General features: G+C 39.0%; 2 protein-coding genes across 3 annotated transcripts in view; both read right to left on the reverse strand.

Annotated features, from left to right (window-relative positions):
• Positions 1–8353, reverse strand: part of LOC117411851 (macrophage-stimulating protein receptor-like) — a 28898-nt gene extending 20545 nt beyond the window's left edge. Inside the window, exons 1-2 of the mRNA XM_058988736.1 lie at positions 8104–8353; positions 196–1513 (exon numbers count right to left, since the gene is read on the reverse strand). Coding sequence (XP_058844719.1) covers positions 196–1452 — 1257 coding nt within the window. The 5' untranslated portion in view covers positions 1453–1513; positions 8104–8353. The remainder of the gene's footprint in view (positions 1–195; positions 1514–8103) is intronic.
• A 1622-nt stretch (positions 8354–9975) lies between these two features.
• On the reverse strand, positions 9976–17396 carry LOC117411916 (protein SAND-like). Of its 2 annotated transcripts, none has more exons than XM_034019771.3 (6): positions 17015–17388; positions 16401–16571; positions 13931–14332; positions 12827–13592; positions 12214–12361; positions 9976–11840 (listed from the first exon to the last, which is right to left on the reverse strand). In XM_034019771.3, the coding sequence occupies exons 2-6, from the start codon at positions 16519–16521 to the stop codon at positions 11700–11702; spliced, it is 1578 nt and encodes a 525-aa protein (XP_033875662.3). In that variant the 5' UTR covers positions 16522–16571; positions 17015–17388; the 3' UTR covers positions 9976–11699. The 2 variants fall into 2 exon arrangements, 1 of the variants encoding a protein (XP_033875662.3); XR_009307462.1 differs by having other exon boundaries at positions 11701–11840; positions 12214–12435; positions 17015–17396.
• Between the last annotated feature and the right edge of the window lie 83 nt (positions 17397–17479).

Here is a 17479-nt window from a genome sequence, read left to right on the forward strand (position 1 = left end):
ATAGCCTGGACTCGAACTCGCGACATCCAGACTATAGGGCACATCCTGCACTCCTTTACTGGATGCACCACTCGGGAGCCCAAAGCTCTTTTTTTTTTTAACAGTACTTTTTTATTTTGTGGAGTTAGTTGGACTTTATGGAACAATGTGGTACAATCACAGCATACAATCATAATATAAGGTGTAAATGCTTACCTCATGGGGGCAGAACTCGAGGGGTTGGAAGAAGTTGAGCCCTCGGCTGAGCCGCTCAGTGCCAGGACTACAGCAGTGTTCCACTCCTTGTTCAATAGCCTCGTTGATGTTGGAAACGGGGAAGGCGCAGAGGGCTGAGTTGTGGATAGGCTTGCTGCTCCGGGGCTCAGTCTCAGCAAACACCCCATAGAGGATGTCGCTGCTGGCATCCACTCCCAACTCCTGGGCCAGCTCCTGGCCTGCCTTCCCCAGATGAGCAGCCTGCAGGGCGTTGTACACCACGTCTTGCTGATAATCCTGGGCCCTCCTCCGGCGCTTGGGCTCGAAGCGGCACTCAAGCAGCACCTCACGGTAGTGGCTCAATTCCCACTCGGAGCGAGGAAGTCGGCCCACCCGGGTCTGATACGTGGAGGGCACTTCGGCTACCTCCCTCTGCACTGACAGGAAGTAGACGAAATCTCCCGCAGAGAAGCTGTACACGTAGTGGATTGAGTAGGAGTCAACAAACTGAGGTAGGACGGTAAACCCATGTACATCAGGGAAAAATCCATCCTCGGTTGCCAATGGCCTGCGCACAGATATTGACTTTTTTCCATACTTCTGGGTCACAGTGCTGTTAACAGTGGCCGCCACAAAGAAAAACAAAGCCTGGCCATCATCAACCAAGCTGGCTTTTGTGCCCAATGGGCTCGCTACGCAGTCAGGGCAATTGTTTTGACTGTTGGACTCCTTTTTGTAAAGGCACTTGGAAAAGCTGGGTGGGTCCAGTTGGTGAGTAAGGTTAAGTTGGTGGAAGTAACAGACACCATTCTGAGAACTGCCACAACTGTATAAATATGAAGAAGACGTATCCAGTGCTAGGATCTGGTTGTCTGTGTCCTCTGGTTTCTTGGAATCAGTCTCTATGTCACATGATTTACAGAATTGACATTCCGGGTTACCCACTGGCCCAGTGCGTAATTCCCATAATTTATCAAGACTGGAATTCAAGGCTTCAATAATGTTCCGAGAGGCCAGATACACTGTTGTTTTATCATTGAAATTGGTTCTATCAATAACTATATTTTGTATAGGACTGTTGATCTGGTAGTGAGGTGGTTTGTAGGTCACTGAAAAATCCACAAAGTTGGAGTTGATTTCTGAGCACCTATTATCAGCTAAGACTATAAAACTTAGCACCCAGAAGCAGATAGCCCAAAACGTGTCCAGTCGGACCATCTCAGCAGAGAAGAAAAGAAACAGCAACTTCTTTGTCATTACCTGCTGGCTTTAAGTTTGGAACTCTTCTGGCTCATCTTGTGCACCATTAAAACGATTGCTGTAAAGACAGAGAGATAGAGAAAATGACATCAAATTCACCATATTACATAATGCAGGATGTTAAGGATGTAACGAGCACTATTTTGGGGAGCAAGTTTTAATATTTTCATGTTCAAAACCAGCAAGAAAACAATAACCTGCGCATGTGCTTATGCTGAGAAACAAACTTTGTTTTTACAAAATAAATCTTCTTTTGCTCTCATTTCTTAATAATCTTAATAATTTTTTATTTAAATAAGTGGTATCCCACTGCAGTGCAATTTGTATAAAAAACAGAAAGACGTTTAATAAACACATTTAGGTTTGTCACATATCCTGTTGTTCTGGAAAGTTCCGGTTTAAACAGAGGTTTTACTCCCATACAACTTGTTGCATGGCTTTGCACAAGGGCATGCAGCAACAAGAATGCCTGTAAACTGAGCGTCATTTTTACTGACAAATTAATTCTGCAGACCATATCAATTAGTTGTGAAAAGTAATATCATATCATTTTTAAGTCATCAGACGAATACAGGTAGAGGTTTTCTAAAGAAAGTTTCATCATTCAATCTGGATGACCTGATGAGGTGGCATCCTGTTTAAGACAGGCACTGATCTTAATCTCAACTCCAACTTACTGATGAATTGACTTTTTTTTTCATTTACTTACATCAATTCTGTTCTTGTTCAACTTTTCCTAAGATCTTGCTGCTAAACCTTGCTATGCTTTCTAATGTTACATTTCTAACCTACTTTAACCTATGCTGGGAAAGAGACCCAGTACTTATTTTCCACTATTTACACATGGAACCATAGAGAGCACAGAGAACACCATATGTAAAAAACAAAATGGTGTGCTGGTTGATATTAATCCATGTGGAGGAGGGGGGGCAGGAGGAGTACTTGATAAGTTGCAAGCTAGCGGTCAAAAGTAGACTTCCACTAAAGTGCAGTAAGCCAACATTAGGTAAAACATTACATGGAAAATGCAAAGATTGAATATGTGTTTAAAATGCCTGGAGCGGAAAGGCAAGTTCCACAAGTTACAAAATAAAATAGAGTGTCCAGACAAATGAATCACCCGGTGGTCACCCAGCTAAAACTCTACTAGGTTTGATGAATGAAAAGACCAACTGAAACTTAGTCTTGTCTCATTCTTGCACACACCCATCTACCCTATCCCCAAAAAGCAGACAGAAACCGGCTAGTAACACTTAGTAGCTTTTATGGTCTGAAGACAACTGGATCCATGGTGGTGTTAAGAATCAATTAGCGAATCAGATTTTCCAGTTTTTACTTCCATTTTGATTAGGTACTTAAATGTTTTTATTTGAAACGCCAAAACCACTGGCTGTAACATGTTGTTAGTAAGATGAGTGTTTCACAATCTTTCATGACTCACTTTGAACAGATCAGTTTTTACTCCTTACATGACATACTCTCTAAATGACTTAGCAATGGACGCAATGTATGTTGAGAAGGGATGGGGGGGGGGGGGGGGGGGGGGGGGGGGATAATTTATCATGGAACCGTTTTCTACCCAGAACTGTGAAGGGAGTGATGACAGCTGCGTACTCATCTCTAAAGTGATGATTTTGAATATGACTGCACTGCAAATTTTATACAACTTCATAAAGACTATCAATTAACAGGAAAGCATACTGTTTTTGTGTTCATTCATAGGCCAAGTCACATAATGGTTCCACTGGGTTATCTGCTGTAAAATACTACACATCAGTTTTCAGTTGTGAACAAGAAATAGTTCTCTTTTAAATGACACACCCACTAGAAAATGTTAGGAGGATGTCAAGTGCAGTACCATGGAACATTTTATATGGCTTTCCAGGGCTCAATAGATTTACCCTTGAGTGTGCTTTCCATTAATGTTGTACATGTTGGCTCTCACTAGAGGGTAGCATCTATCATACTGGTGGACTAGGTGAGTTTGAATGGAAGTATTTCCTGTCGAAAAAAACAGAGACAAGCTACTCTAGACATTTAAAGCAAACACATTTAAACAAAAGGTAAGAAATACAAAATGTAACCAACGTCTTTGTGACTTATGATTGCCTCCCAAATATGATAATGTTAGCAAGTCTGAAACATACATCAGACAAAAGAGAATAAAATCAAGGGATAATTCATATTATATATTATAATATATATTATATATTATTATCTCACAACAGGTAAAAAAATAAATAAAAATGTAAATCAGCTGTGATTCTTTGGAACTGATTTACATTAAACTGTTGTTACAGAGCAAAGTTTTACCAAGGAGAAAGGGCTGTTGATTAACACTACTAGTAAGAAACCACTTGGGTACATTGCCAATTTTCAACAATACAAACAGTCCTTTTTCATTTTAGGAAAAAATGTTACATTGAGGAAAGGCTTAGAACATTTGGCCACATTATCAAAATGCTCCCAACTGAATGCGATGAGAAGCAGAATAGTGCTTCAGAGAGTTCTGTTGAAGGAAGTTGGCTCAGCGATATTTGAATGGTACATGGAATCTAACTGGTTTACATTTTTTTATAAAGTATTATTGGTAAAGCTCCAAAATATCTGACTACGTCAAGTAAAGAAAAATAGATTCCAAGCAATGTTTATGCTAAAAAGTTGGTAACATTGACAGGTTAGTCACTCAAACCTTTTATCTGCTTTCTGCGTGTGTGAAAAAATAAAAATGAACCTTTTAGAGTCTGATGGATTGAGCACATTCTGTTAATTTATTTGATTAGAAACAACCATTGTACTTGTAGTAGAGCCATTGGTTGTGAATGTATTTTCTACTTTACAACAGTTAAATACAGTTTGTAATTTGTAAATTTGTAATCAAAGCATGTAAAAAGGTGACTTCAAGTTTTGTTTTTTCCTATGAAGAAACATTATGTTAAAAAAACTAAGAAGACACATGTTTTAGTCTTATTGATAGATTACTAGCTTTTCATTCTAAGAAAACTGGGGTTGAACATTTCCCTAACTTCAGTCAGGCTCTATATAATCTTTTTTTAGGCACATCCACATTGGTATTCCCATAGTGCTATAAGTATTAAGAAGACAACCCCGTGCTGTCTTTCACGAGCAGGTACGCCTTAGTTAATTGTCCTCCCTGTTTTTGACTCTGCTGATTTCCTCCATGGCATGTGAGCTTGTTTCCCATTACATTACAGCTTAACCTGGTTTATTCTGGATGGCAGCTGTGTTACACGTCACTACATTTTTTCCACTTCAAAGACACTGAACAGTGCCATCCTGGATTCTTTGGTGTTAAGAGAACATTCTGGAATCATGAGCTGTCTTGTTTTGTTACCAGGCCCCTTCTCTGAGGAATTCACTGTGAGCATTTGATGATTTGTTGTTATAATGTAATTTTTCTTATTTTATTTTGTAATACATGGGTTGGGAAAAATATAATACCTGCCCAGCAATGTCAATAGGCTGTAGGCCCACCATGAGCAGTCAGGGCTACGGGTCAAGTTAACAAGATGTTTAATGAATGCTTAAATGAGTGTGTTTTATATTCATTCTGTTTTTTTCTTAATCTTGTTAAATTTTACATATATTTTTACATAAAATAGAACTACTGGAAACTGCTCTGCCTTTTTTTCTTCTACTTCATCCATCCCATTATTACACAATTAGGAACAGAAAATAAAGCTTTACTGCAAATAAAGCTTTACCAGCATCATTTCAGAGATAATGACATTGCTGAGATAATGGAGGTTTGTCGTTCACATTATTGACCAGAGTTCCATTATTACCCTGTAAAACATCACAGCAGTACCATTATCTCTTCACTCTACACCCCTGCTGTTTACAAAATTATTACATTCTATAATTCGATAGCCTAGGTACACATTACCTTATCAGAATTAATTTGTTGTTTTTAATAGTTCATTTTGTTGACATTCTCTAAAGGTAGTTTCCGCTGTTGGGACACACGCTTTCACATGCCTGAGTTGTGGTAGGTGTCTTGTTACTCACGGGAGAAGGCTTAACAAAACACCTTATCTAAAAAAAATGAATAAACTGGATCACAGTGCTTCCTGTAATGCTATTTTGCCCAACCTCATTTTACTCAAAATACTGTTACTTTCAATTTCCACCAACCTGATCTTGAAGCAGCCAGTTGACTCAGAGCAGGAAGGCTTCATTCATTATATCATAAATCCTGCTTACAGTTTTCTTTTGTGTATTTCTGTTGCCTATGTTTACCCTGTCCTACCCATAAAACAGCCATCCCCACATTTCCTACCACTCTCCAACAATCCTATGCAGATTAGGTAACAGTGCATGGGATCATGCCAACCTGTAACTAATTTACTATTAGTCAGAATTATATTGTTACTTATTAACTGTTCTGAAGTAAATGAATAATTTCTGTCTTTTACAGAGCATTAACGAAAATATACCAAAGGTGTCTTAAAACACCTCGCTAATTTTTTTTTTTTTTGGTTTGTTATGCAAATGCCATCCCTGATTCTCTGAAATATAAGAGCTGTCTCTCCCTGCAGAAACTCAGTTTCAGTCAGTATGACAGGGAACAATCTCAGGCCACTCTGAAGAACAGACTTCCACCACAAACGAACTTGAAGGAATTACAGGCAGTAATTGACAAAGCAAGGTCATGTGTCTCTAATTTAAACACAGAAGCTGATAAGTACTGTTATAAAATCCATTTGTGGGTTGCATTTCCAGTAGACTCAATCAAATCTGTGCCAGCTGACCAGGTGGTCCCTACACTCTGAAAGGATAGCAGCAGGTTTATGAAAAATCTATTGTCATACCCATGTGTGGCAGGGCAGAAGCGAGAAATACCCCTTGTGACCCAGAGTAGTAAAAAAAATAATCTCTGCCAGCCTTACATTCCCTCACTCACACTATTTACAACAGCAGGGCTTCTGCTACCCCACGTAACTAGATAGATTAATTAGCCGGGAATAAAAGATTTTGGGGAACCTGTTTGAAAAAAGACTCAAGGGGGTCTCAGTCAACTGAAATACAGGTATTTGCATCATAAAGCCACATGAACTGCAGCCTTGTTTGCTATCTTTTAGCTGGGGGGAATGGGTGTGGTGGTCGATTGACGTACCGTCCCACACCTCACATTTTACTCCCTCAGGGACAGGGCTATGGCTCCCTGGCAGGGATATATATATATATATATATGTGATTTTGGCAAAAGGTGTATGTTAAATAGTCTAAATAGTTTGTCCATAACTTCAAAGTATTCATTAAAAAATGGTAATGTAAAACTCCACAACAATATTTTATACAGTTACTGTGATATTAATGGCAATGTCGTTTTGTATTTCAAAATGACTTAATGGAAAATAGAAAAATGTATTTCATATTAACAAATGCATGTACATTGTGTGACAAACTGTGAAATATGATTCTTGCTGTATTTGTTTAAATAACACATACATAACACGAACCTAAAGCTCATAATCAAAGTCTTAAGTGGGGGTTCAACTTTTCAGTTAAACTTTAGACAAGTACAACTAAAATAGCAAGCTTGGGCCTGTGCAACTTTAACCAGTTTAATAAGAAGGGGAAAAAAAATTAGTAAGATAATAACTGTCTCTCAAAAATACTAATGTTGAGTTAACAAAAACTTCAGTAACTCAACGTGTTCAGAAAGGTGACATTTACCCTTGTAGAAGTGTTCTATGCTTTCATTATGCTTATATAAAGCTTTATATAAATATTTATAAACTGCTACATTTTCTGCTTTTACCAAGATATACAGCAGTAAACCTGGTTTCTTTTAAATTGTGGTTTCAACTTTTATTGGGGGAACTGCATGGTCTATTAGTCTATTGGACATAAGAGATAAAACACAGCAGTACTCTAGTGTAACCAGGATTAAGTTTAAGATTATTCTTAATTAAATTGTTCAGAATAAACTACAAGCAGCTGTGTATTTTACAACATCGGTTATCTGTTGATTCCATGTTCTCTGCTCATCATGATAAACTCAGGGCGTGTAGAACTCCTTGCCAGTACATTATTTTTTTTTCTCAGGAGGTTGGCCGGGGTTCAGAGAAAGCATTTCCAGACTTAGAAAGTCAGTTTTAATGTAAATGTAAAATTGTGACAGCCAAATCTTATTTAGTCATATTTAGGACCGTATGTAGGCCCTACTGTAAGGCAGTATCAAATGGACTATGAATTTTTCTACCCGTAGATAAAGCATAATACTACTAGTACTACGACTACGACGGCTACTATGTATAGGTGTTTCATTTTACAATGACTCCAAACGTGAAATAACGTAGCCTTCGGTTGTACAAGTGGATATTTCACCCGTTTTACTCCTACCAACAAAATCTGCGACCTCATTAACTTTTTAAGACCGCCAAGCATTAAAAGTACGGCCACTGAAGAGTTGCCATCGTTACTGTATCAGCCTTATCTAAGTACATTTTGAAACTTGGCACTATCTTGAGAATTAAAACTATAGCCTACGTACCTTTTTTTTTTTTTTTTACTGACCCATAATTCTGCCCACATTGTATTAATTTAATTCCCATTCTATAGTAAACATGGAGAGAGCTGAAAACAAGTTTCTTATATTTAAAGGTAACAGACTTAGCCTACCTGACTCCACGTTTTGTTCCACGGTAAACAGAAGCACCGTACAGCTCAATGTGCACACAAGAAACTTTCCAAGCTCAACACTCCGGGACCAAGCAATGCTACTGCTGGAGTACTTTTTCGTTATTTTACCCTTCTTTCGTTGTTCACACTTTTCTCTACTCTAGTGAAAGAGCCTGGTACGTAGCGTGTAGAAATGTTTTCCAAAAGAAACAGCTAAACTGAGTAGGGTAATTTTGTCTAGGTATTGTATGCCCCTCCCTTTACATAAAAAGTCTGTGTAAATAATGTCCAGGATTGCGCAACGCTGCATTGTAACTGTCAGTGCTTCGGTTTATTAAGAGGTACAGCAACATAAATGCGTATCATAGCGTATTATTTAGAACACTATTCACATAACCCCACTACAACAATAAAGCTACATAATACACACAATATTGTATAAGTCAACTACTAGAAACTCCCACTTTACTGTATGTTAATACAAAGTATTTTTTCACGTCCTTGTAGCAGTCTGGATTAAAACAGGTTTTAACATCTTTTTCATAAACGCGCTCAGTTGTACAATCTTTACACTACATTCTATGTATACGTGTGTAGATGTTCCCAGTTATTTTTTAATCTTTGTCTGTGAGAAGGACTGTCTGTAAAGTAGATTCAGAAGTCAACTGAAGGATATGCAAAACCACAGGCAATTGCTCAAACTATCTGGATAGAAATATGTCTGCTGGCAGCGCGTCAATAGCATGATGGAGTCAGACTGAAACATTCCAGGATGCTGTAACGATTCTCTTTTTCAAGGATAGAAAGTGACTGTAATCACTGTTTGAAAACATAATTATTTTTAAGTGGAGGCACTTCCCATATACAAGTTTACCATGGTATTTTTGCACTGTATTTTTGTACTTTTACCATGCTTGTTACATGGTAATACCATGTATTAACCATAATTTACCCTGGTTTACCATATTAATTAAAACGCTTTACCATACCTCACTGTTCTTTACATTGCTTTGCTATGCTTTTACTGTGGTAAACTTTTATAAAGGTTACTCAGCACGTCAGCTATACAAGCAAATCAATGTTTACCTGGCAGTGGGAGAGTAACAGATATCCCTCCCTTACCGCACCAATATACTACAGACATAGTATTCAGGTAACCAATAAGAATATGTTACATTACAGCAACACAGCTTCAGTTACCCCACACAGACTTTACTGTGTATTTTACTAATACAAACTTGTTGCTACTTTAAAAACATAGCTCTTAACAATACAACACATGTTGTTTCCAATTGGTTAAACTCAACTGTTCTGTTTCTGTGCCATTTGTTACACATGTATATGAATTTATTTGTGCAGACACTGCTGACCTCATACTGATACAGGCATACCACCTACTGGATGCAACACCACATGCCACATTATAGTTGTTTTTTTAAAATTTGAGTAATCACATGGTTTTGGCATAGATCTGGTGGAAAATGAAGGAAAACATGTTTTAAGCACGCAACAAAAAGTATTTTTGCAAAAAAGTAGTAGTATTAATAGTAGTAGATCATCATGCAAACATATTTAAAAGCATACACGTGTTCATCAGTCATATTGAAACCTATTACTGAAAATTACTTATTTAAAATAATGTCTTTACAATTTCTATTGACATTTCTGCTTTTGTTTAGAGATGTACCAGAACTGTTTGCCTCGTCACTACCAATGTGTATGCTGTGAATGAAGTTTATTTGAAAAAAAAGTATTTTTCACTGTCTCTGTTGCCATGGTAACTATCAGAAACAAAATATTTGGTAACAATGAGATATTTCAGCAGGAATACGAAATGTACAATTTAATTGTAAAAAAGAAAAAGAAAAGCCGTAAAATAAACATCATACTTTATTGGCAAATACAGCAAACAAATTGTTATATTGGATAGTTTATTTAGCGATGTCAAAACTAAAATCAACAGCAACAAAAAAAAGATCTCAATTCAGAAACAACCAATCACAAACATCCCTTCATTGAATCATCACTCATTCTTACTGTATGTCAGTCTCCATGAAAAAGACAATCATCCAGCGACATATTTGAATGTTGGGTCATACATTTCCCTCACAATGAAAACTCAAATGTTTAGTCCATTTTTGTTAACCGTGTTTATTGCAGACACAATTAAGACTCTTATTTTGTTTTGGGAAATTAATTTGCTCCAAGGGGAAGCTGTAAGGGTAGAGGGTGGGAAGGGGCGGGTGTAGGAACATGAATACGAGGAAAGCAAGGCAACCAGGTTATCTTTTTATTTACAAGGAATTAGGTATGAGGTTGTGTGCTGGCACGCAGGAGGTGGCCCTCCCCCCTGACGTGATACAAAACAGTTTAAACGATTTCAATCCAGTGTCAATTACCTCAAAGGTATAGTCAAAATACCTTCTAAAATGTTACCAGGCAGTACATTAAAGAATGTTACATCCGCTATCTTTTGTATACCAAAATGTATACATACACAAAATAATGCAAATAATGTGACATGCAGTTCAACACATACTGTATAAAATAGATTTTTTAAAAAGCAAAGAAGTAGCTTATAATCTAATATTGTTGTAGGAATGTTTGGATATGTTGCTGCATTTTCTAAATATATAGTGCATTGTTCTAGTTAGCTATAATAATCTTTTGTACAAATAGATGAAACTATGAGATGTAATTAGGCATGAAATCTGAAATAGAACATGAAAGGAAAGATAGTTCAAGCCAAACAAGGCTTCAGTGTGAGTTATACTGGACTACCTAAACAATGCACAATCAACAAGTTGAAATCAAATGGTTGCCATCCTTTTATTCACAAGCAGCTTTCCAAATGGGTTGATCACACGTGATATAGGTAGTTTGACTACGTTAGCTTCAATTTCAAATCTTTAAAGAATGTCCCCTGACTTCTACACCATGGACACAACCTAAATAAACAGTGTTGATTTCCCAATGTCCTTATACTTCTTCTAGTGAAAAATATGTAAAGAAACATAATTTAAAGAATAGAAGGGAAATATAAAACAAGCAGAATCCCAGAATGTTTTGTTGACCTTACTAAGTAAGTCATGCCTTACTATTACACCAAAGTGAAAAAGAGTGCCTAGTAATTCAGTGTACTGTTTGTATTCAGCAGATGCAAGTCAAAAGGGGTTAACACATTTACAATAACATATAAGCTCCTCTCATGGGTATTCTGAATGAATTCGAAACTAATACCGCTCAAGACTAACCGAGCGTTTGTCTACTTGAGAGAGACTGGTTCATAGTCTCTTGTAATTCATTCTGTATTGGGTATTAGTGCTTCATTATTCAATGTGTAATCTGATACCTCTCTTATTGAACCATAATATGAAGTAAGTTTCACATTCAGAAAGTAGTCTGTTCCACTGTAATTAAACAGCATCAATTAAAAGATGGTTTTACAAATTAGTATAACTAGTTATAGTTTAAGCAATGTCTTTTAAGACACAGGTACTTTCTACTTCTAAAAAATTGGTCAGTGTTTAGGAAATGGTCCATCTCCAAAGAAGTAGCCAGTGCATTGGTGCCAGTTTCTAGGGAAATGGTCATGGTCAGTATGTCTGTGGGTTGAGGATGAAGAGGCGATCTTCCTCTTTTCTAATCCATTTTAAGAGCTTGGTAATGGCAGTCATAGCCAGTGCCTTGGTCCCCAAAGGGCTAAAACACAGGTACAGCTCAAAGCCACTGGTCACCTGGAAACACACAAACAAGAGTAATGTAAACCAGTTAAGTGTAAGAGCTGAGTTAGCAGATCTAATTTACTGTAAAGGACATCCAGGGTTTCATGCCTGCAAATTGGGCTCATTCTTCCTTGTGCACCTTGTGTGCTTAGAACTGGCATCAATGTGGAGTTTTAAATACTTACAAATCTTCAAATATATGTGAATAGTTAAAAAAAAACCAATGAAACCAATGTATAAAAACACAGCAAAGACGAGTCATAGTTCTGTAAAACAATGCACAGTACTGAATTATCTTATATAACAAAGGAGGCAGGGAGAAAAACTCTCCTGACAATAATTGAATAAAGCATTGTTTCTAGACATTTTAAAACAATTGCCTTACCCAAGCTAGCAAGTTCTCTCTTTCTCCGCAGTGGTAGATGAAGTGCAGCTGGCGCTTGGGGTGGTGGACGCGACTATGCAGGTACTGGTACAGGCCCATCAGCCTCTCCTGCTCCTCCTCAGCCAGGTAGGGGACGGGCAGCTCAGGGCTGTGGCAGGGCAGGAGGCATGGTTAGGGTGGGAGTGATGAAGCCTTTGTTCCCCCCCACACAACAGTGCCAGCCTAAAATGAATGGGTTTTGACCCGTGCATGTATAATGTGAATGTAATTTGTTAACGAGTCTGAAAATTGTGGTAAAACAGTATTTTCTCAACACAGCTACAGTATGCACTTTTTAAAGAACTAAGCATATTTTCATTTCTCTAAGAAGTAAAACTATAACAGGTGTGTAAAGTGAGAGCTTTCTTTAGACCAGTATAGTAAAAAAAAAAGTAAGTTTGCTATAATATGTGAGACATAGCAAATAGAAGTGTATGACAGATATGAAATTACTATATTTCTTTACTTATAAGCCCTGTAAGATCTTAATGCAGCAGTGACTAAACCATTTTTCTAACTTTTATTTAATGTATAAATACATATACTGTACAAATGAATAGCTGAAAGCATTTACCTGGTGTACAGCCCAGAACTCTTGGACTTGTAGATGAAGTGCCTCAGTTCGGGGATGCCCACCTGAGTGGCAGAGTAGACAGGGGCCTGCAGTGCCTCCTGCAGGGTGATGTAGGCACTGCGGCGGCGGAGACGCTCCAGGAAGCGGCGCTTGCAGTCAGACAGGCTGAAGAAGTCCTCGCGGTCAGTGGAGACCAGGATGAGGCAGAGGTCAGAGACCGACTCCAGGTAGGAGATGTGGGCGTGGAAAAAGCCGGCTGGGTTGAATTTGGGAAGACAGATGGGCGTCCAGCCCTCGCCCTCACGGAAGGAGCTGGAGGAGTTCACCAGGTTGAAGAGGAGGTGGAGGTCAATGTGGTGGAGATACTGGTCCTTCTTTCTCACCAGAGACACCAGGCGGTTCCCCGCCAGCAGGATGGAGAAGACCAGGTTCTTGGCTTTGGCTGTCTGGAGGCTGGAGCTGATCACATCTCTGGTGGAGGAGGGGAGGGGCAAGCAGGTGACCGCACACAGAAGGAAGCCTGGATCTCTGTCCAGCAGATTCAGGAGGTTATCTGTGAGGTGCTCAGAGCCGACCAGCAGTCGCCGTAGGTCATAGTTCTGCTTGCGCTCGAAGACGTGGTTGAGCTGCGTGAGGGTGAGCAGGCTCACAATCTGGTAGTAGATGTAGAGCAGTTCTCGGGACAGCTCCTGCTCCGACTGTCTCGTCCGGGCCACCCCCACCAGGACAAGCGGGCTCTTGCGCAGGAACACTACCTTGTAGCCATCTGGAAATGAAAAAATGAAGGTACATAACAATTGAAATGACTTTTTTGGGGAGAGAAAAACAAAACTCTCTTTAAAACAAATCAATCTGATATACATATAAGCACAAAAAAAGCTATTCAACACACACATTTTTTATGGGATTTGACATACAAATACCTCACCTTAGTGATCAAAACTAAATTAGAGCTATCAGAATCATGAAAAAGGTTCTCTGCGTATACATACCTGTAAGTTGGGGATGGTAAATATCTTCCTTTTAGTGTAGTCCTCACTATGCTTGGGCAAAGCTTGTAGAAAGCAGAATTAAAAGTTCAAACAAAATTAGCTCCGCTCTCACCTGCATGAATCGACTTAATGACATTCTTCTCAGCTTCCACAAAACACACCAGTGCCACCATCACCCCCATCGTGCTGGACAGCGCCTCCTCTGTTCCGTATCGGGAGTAGATTGGCTTCCCCGCCTCGCTCAGCACAAAGACGTGTTTCCTTCTCTGTCTCCATGTCTCGCTGGTCACGTCATCCTCATCCACCCTCCTGCTGGGCTGGCCTTCTTGCCTTGGCTCGGCATCTAACCCCTCCCCTGACTGGTCCCCTTCCTGTGTGCTGAGCTGGCTGATGTCATGGCTCAGCTCAGAGGTGGATTCTGATTGGCCGTCTCTGTCGGCTGCTTCCTCACTATCTGCAGTGAGATCCTCGAAGGACTGGGTGTGGATGAACATGGCGTTCTCTTGCCCAGCACCTGTAGAAAAAAAATAAAACAGGACATTTAGTGGTCCATAGCCACCAAGACTTATCAAATTGTATGAACATTTAAAGGACTACCTGACATCTGCATCTTATACCATAAAAAAAAAGTTTTTTGCTGAATCTTCTATCAGGGGACTAAGAAATCAGTATTAAACTAGTAGATGGCACCCATGTTCATTTTATAAAATAAACATACACCTTTGCTTGAAGCTAGATGTAAATTAACCTCCATTTGAGGGGATTCAAGACGATTTTCTTCCACCAAATCCTTCCCCAACATTGCGTTTTATCAAAATTATAGATCTTGCATTTTTAGAAGAAGGATGTGACCTAATGCAAATAAAAGTGACAGGATCTGTACTAAAGGAGTCAGGTTTTTAAAACTGTATTTTCTCTCACTCTGCTCACATTCTGCTTGTAAAAGGAGCGTCTTGGCCAGAGCCCATACTTGCAATCAGACTGACGTTATGAGGACACTCTTAATCAGTATTTCTTATCTAAAAACGCAGCGGAAAAAGCACTAACATAGGACTTTGCCCCTGTTTAACGATTGAGATAGCCCTGCATACATCAATACATTGGCATTAAGGTTTAACAAGAAAACTACTAATGCAGGTTTTACGTACTTGGAAACAAATAACATAATCGTCAGTGAAAAAAATTACAACAACTCTTAAGAAGTGTGGCAGAAGTGATATCTGTATAATGTGAAATAATGTATAATGTGATATCTTGTAACAATTGTAAGTCGCCCTGGATAAGGGTGTCTGCTAAGAAATAAATAAGAAGAAGAAGAAGAAGTAGAAGAAGAAGAAGAAGAAGAACCTACCTATTGTAACCCTACGTTTCAGAATTAGGAATTTGTTGTGAACTAGACTTTCACCAAAAACAGAATTATGTGCCTATCATCAAAATAACCTGAACATTGTCTACTGCTCTGGCATTCTTTAAACCCAGACATAAGTCCAGCCTGGATGGATTTCACAATCAGAACTGATAATTCAGTGATGTTTTGCAAAACGAGCCATTATTTGAACAATAGTTGCAAGTCAATAGTGACTAAGGGTGGGGATTGCACTTCATCTGCAAACTTTTGACTTGTCTTGAATGACTTGTAACCAACTGCAACATTTTCTCATTGCAGGCTCTAAATTAGGCCACGAAAGGGAGACATCTATAATTGTTTTCACACTACACCATCCAACCCAGGGTCGGAGTTCAGCCCTGCTTGCATTCACATTTGTCTTGCTCTACGATCTACGCGGTGGGATTCGTCCCGGGGTTGGACACGATTGTTTCACACGACATATTTTCATCCCAGCGCACGCTGATGTGTGACCCTTGCCCCTCAACGTTTGTTTTGTGGCTACTGCCATGCGCGTTTTCAACCCGAGGCGAGCATAACCCTGTTGCATTCACATTTCATTTTTCAACCCGAGGCAAACGTTTGGGTTGAAAATCCTCAACCCTAGTCTCTGGCAAGGGTGAGTTCGCCCCAGGTTGAAACTGGCAATGTGAATGTGCTTGTATGAAAAGCCCTTAGGGGTGACAGATTGACTAAAAAGTTAAAAGCGGGTTCACAAGTGGAACGCATCATCTTTTTGTGGTTGTTCATTTTGACCTGGCATTGTGTCTGGCTTTCGGTATAGAAAAGTACAGAAAAGTTTTGCGCAAAACATTTTTTTGGTCACTTGTTATGTAATCTTTAGCACATGTCAGCATGTTACAGAGTCTTCAAGAAATGTCTGTTCTACCGAAAGGTATTAATGATCAGGAGCAAAACCTGCAGTTAGTGTTATTCAGCGGAACAGTTCATATAGGGCAGCAGGATCCAGGGAAGGCTTTACAAGAGAAACTGGCAAATACAAGTTGTCATACTTAAAGGTGGGCTATTTAATTATTTGAAACTATGTATGTATGTATTTATTTATTTGCTTATGAATTCACCTCTTATCCTTATGAATCACAGAGGACCAATAAAACAGTACAAAGAATAATAAATGAGCTGTACAGACCATGTAAATAAGCCATACTATAAACCCAATGTTGAAAGGCTCTACCTGGCTCTGTCCCCTCCACTAGCCCTGGAGTGGGGCTCTCGCTCCTTTGATTGTCCACAGGAGCCAAGGATCCATTCTGGATCTCCCAGGTCACCTTTCTGTTATGGACGTCAGCAGCCATTCTCCCAATCAGCTGAAACTGAGTGCCAGGGCAGACAGCACAGGGCAGGGCTGATAAAGGACAGGTGCAAAGAAAACTGTAATATTACTTTTAAATGGAATTACTCTTCCACTAAACCACATATTGCTGCATATCATAAGTTCCTTAGCAAGGTATTCAAATCTATATTGGTTGTAATAACTGTAAAGTGCAATTTGTAAAATGCCTGAAAAACCAGTAACACAAATAACAGGGGCATGTTAACACAAGCTACAGGTACAGCAGCATGCATTAAACATGCCAATGGATTTATTAATGTGTCCCTTGTGTTTTTGCACACACTTTGTAAATATGAATACAACATTTAAAAGCAATTGTTATCAGATCAGGAAAACAGAACTGTCAATTTCTCCCCTTTCATCAACTGTCAGGAACCTTATCTCCATACAAAAACAAAACAGAACCATTCAAACCAGTGTTAATTATGATCTAAAAATACAAAACTGAAACTTACCCAAGCAGAGTTACACAAGCAGAATGTATAAATGGCAAATCTGCAGGAACGGCCTTTCTGGCAGCAACTGATTATGCAAATCAGTGTACTGGGAGATGGCTACAACTGAGTGTACTGTCAGATTGTAGCAATTACAGTTTGATCTTCTTTGCATGCATCTTGGGGATCGGCAAAACTGTGGCTACTACGGTGTCGAGCATCTTGGATACATACATTTTAAACTCCTCGGAATGTATGTGGACAGCAAAGAGAGGAGAACGTCACCTTCCGACACTGCGCGAACCCAAAGTGAAAGTTAATTTCTCAATTACGCTATTCAATCCTGCAAAGAGGAACTCGTGAAAAGGTCACTGTCCAACATGGAGAGCGCTGAATTCTGGGATTTTGAGTCTTTCGCTTTTTTTCTCACCTGGAATGGTAGAGAATGATATGTTTAATGGTCTTTTACATTCTTTTTTTTGCAGT

This window comes from Acipenser ruthenus, chromosome 16, assembly GCF_902713425.1.
Source record: "Acipenser ruthenus chromosome 16, fAciRut3.2 maternal haplotype, whole genome shotgun sequence".
Lineage (NCBI taxonomy): Eukaryota > Metazoa > Chordata > Actinopteri > Acipenseriformes > Acipenseridae > Acipenser > Acipenser ruthenus.

What these genes read in the sequence shown, in the direction of transcription:
- LOC117411916 (XM_034019771.3), bottom strand. Translation starts at nt 16,521, where the DNA reads ATGGCTGCTGACGTCCATAACAGAAAGGTGACCTGGGAGATCCAGAAT. An exon ending in AGTGGAGGGGACAGAGCCAG is followed by an intron (nt 14,333 to 16,400) that starts GTAGAGCCTTTC and finishes TTTTTTCTACAG; the next exon opens with GTGCTGGGCAAGAGAACGCC. An exon ending in CATTAAGTCGATTCATGCAG is followed by an intron (nt 13,593 to 13,930) that starts GTGAGAGCGGAG and finishes TTTCATTTCCAG; the next exon opens with ATGGCTACAAGGTAGTGTTC.